At 42.1% G+C, this 2,500-nt stretch overlaps 1 protein-coding gene across 1 annotated transcript in view; it reads right to left on the bottom strand.

Moving 5' to 3' along the window:
- The window catches only part of LOC135104536 (uncharacterized), a 17,608-nt gene that overhangs the window by 13,853 nt on the left and 1,255 nt on the right, over positions 1–2,500 (bottom strand). Inside the window, 7 exon segments of the mRNA XM_064012110.1 lie at positions 546–567; positions 569–691; positions 799–916; positions 1,022–1,202; positions 1,445–1,559; positions 1,836–2,035; positions 2,156–2,374. Coding sequence (XP_063868180.1) covers positions 546–567; positions 569–691; positions 799–916; positions 1,022–1,202; positions 1,445–1,559; positions 1,836–2,035; positions 2,156–2,374 — 978 coding nt within the window.

Genomic DNA, 2,500 nt, shown 5'->3' with positions numbered 1-2,500 from the left:
GGCTATCAAGCTTTTTGGGAGAGACAGCCATGGTATATGTACGAGTATGTATGTACTTTTGAAAATACCAGACATAACATAGATTATGAGCAAGGAGACTGTGACATAAAGCCATTCCGGGTTCTAGTTTTAACAACAATTACTTTCGTTTAGATTTCAAGGGGCAGTAGTGTGTTCATCCTCTGGACGTCACTGGAGGTTAATATTCACAAGTTGTTTTGCTGTTGATTGTTAGCCATCGTTAATAATTGTTAATATCGTTTTGGAGTTTAAAAACAGAGCACAAGCTCCTTCGCCCAGTATTTACATATAAAAATAGACGGTGAAATACACAAATGGATAAATACATCAAAGTTATCATTCAGGTGTCAAATAGCACTAAACATACTCACCATTACACCTGGAAGACTTAACAGGAAAAGTGATCTTTCAGGAACAGGTACCTAAGCAGGTCACTTATTTATTTATTTTTTTTTTTCACGAAGCCTTTTGTAGCCCTAGTCCAGCGTCTCATTTAGATTTATAAAAAAAAAAAAAAAACTAACCCACACCGAAGGGCAGGAAACCCCTCCTTGGCCATGAAGAATTTGCCGTTCTCATCCAGCCAGCGCTCCGGCCTGAACTCCTTGGGTCGATCCCAGTATAGACTGTCATAGTGCATGGACGTGACGGTGGAGCTCACGACCGCTCCCTGCAAATACACGTGTGCTCATTTAACTCATTAATTCCAAAACTCAATTTGATGGTGTTCTAATTCCTGTCAGCGCTTCGTCGCTGGAGTTCACGATAGTAACGCACCTTGGGAATGGTGTAGCCCCCGAGCTGCGTGTCACTGGCGGCCATGTGCTGTACTCCGAAGTTTACCAGTGCACAAGCCCTCATCGCCTCGTTGATCACTGCCTCTGTGTACGGCATCCTGAGAGAGACCCAATGCAAGTGAGGATATGAAACACCTGTTTATACTTACAAGATGGTACCTAAGCAAGTTCTGACATTTGAACAAGACAGGAAAGGGATTCACCTGGGCTTCTCCGCCAAAGTGGGCAGAGCTCCATTGGGAAGCACTTCGTCAACTTCAGCATGCAACTTGTGCTGAACCTCCGGGTGTGCGGCCAGGTAGCAACACAGCCACATGAAAGTGTAGGCAGAGGTCTCACTCCCCGCACTGAACAACTCAAACATTATAAACAACAAATCCTCCTCTGAAACAGATATGTCAGACATGAAAGGGACGTAAGTGCCGGTTTTGAGGAATGGTAAAAAAGTTATATTAATTTATAAAAATGTAATGCAGGTGTGGACACGAACATGTATTCTCACAAATCTAGATGGAAGTGATGGGTATGCATCACTAACATTACAGAGGAGTTTATAGAGATGGGGACACTCCTTATACCTCACAGTGAGGGACGAGGGAGCGATGGAACACCTTTAGTAGACTTACCGCTGCAGGTTGTCTCCGGATCATCTTTCTTGGCCTCCATCTCCAGCAGGTAGTTATCAATGAGGTCCCGCGGGTTGTCTGGATCCAAAGTGGCCTTGTGCTTCTCGGTCTCATCCTGACCACACAAAGGAAAACAGAAATCACGCTCTTCAAAACACGACTCTTCTGACATAAAATTCTATCTCCAGTTGAAGGAATGACGATTTCCCATTTATAAAAAAAAATAAAAAAAATTTCAGAGAGAGAAAAGAAAAAAACAATAAAAACAAAAAAATTCTTAAGGAATAAAAACATGTCAGTATATTATTGACTAAGATAATATTAAGAACTAGGAAAGAAAATCGCATCTGTAACAAAATGTACCATTACAAGAAGATAAATCAAAACTCACCTTAAAGTATCGCATAAATTTTTCCTTCAAGTCTATCAGTTCATGATACTTTATGAGGCGTTTAAAGAGGAAATCCGGCATGACATTTTGCATCCATGGCATGAAGTCCTTGATGGCCAGTCGATTTGAAAGTAAAACAAATTCTGACAAAAGTTTTACAAACTCATGTAATCTTTCGTCTTCTGCATCGAACTGTCTGCCTGCAGGGACAAGAAACAACCGTCAAATTCTTTTTTTTTTTTTTTTAAGAGATGAAATAAACAAGACTGGAAGTATAATGCAGAAAAGTGAACTCTTCCCCAGGCTCACTCGCCACGCACTTGCCACCATGTGCCAGATCACGTTGATCAAAGACAGGTGAAGCTGATGGGGAATCATTCCGGGTGTTCCAGCCCTCTCTGCGAGAGTCTCCCGCAGCTTGAGGCCTTGGTCCTGCACCGCCCCCACCAGGGAGGACTTGCCCATGCCAAGGTCACGCAGCTGCCTCAGCGTAAATCTCCGGTTGTTGTGCCATATAATGCCACTACTTGAAACGATTCCTTGTAAAGAACATAGTAATCCAGTCACCTGTGGTACAACTCTGTATTAACATATCTATCACCTTGAAGCTTACTATTGGGTAACGCAGTAAAAGTAATCAAGGTTTAAGTAATGTTCTTATTTCA

Source organism: Scylla paramamosain, chromosome 10 (assembly GCF_035594125.1).
Source record: "Scylla paramamosain isolate STU-SP2022 chromosome 10, ASM3559412v1, whole genome shotgun sequence".
NCBI classification, from domain to species: Eukaryota; Metazoa; Arthropoda; class Malacostraca; order Decapoda; family Portunidae; genus Scylla; species Scylla paramamosain.
This window is presented reverse-complemented; position numbering and strand designations above follow the sequence as displayed.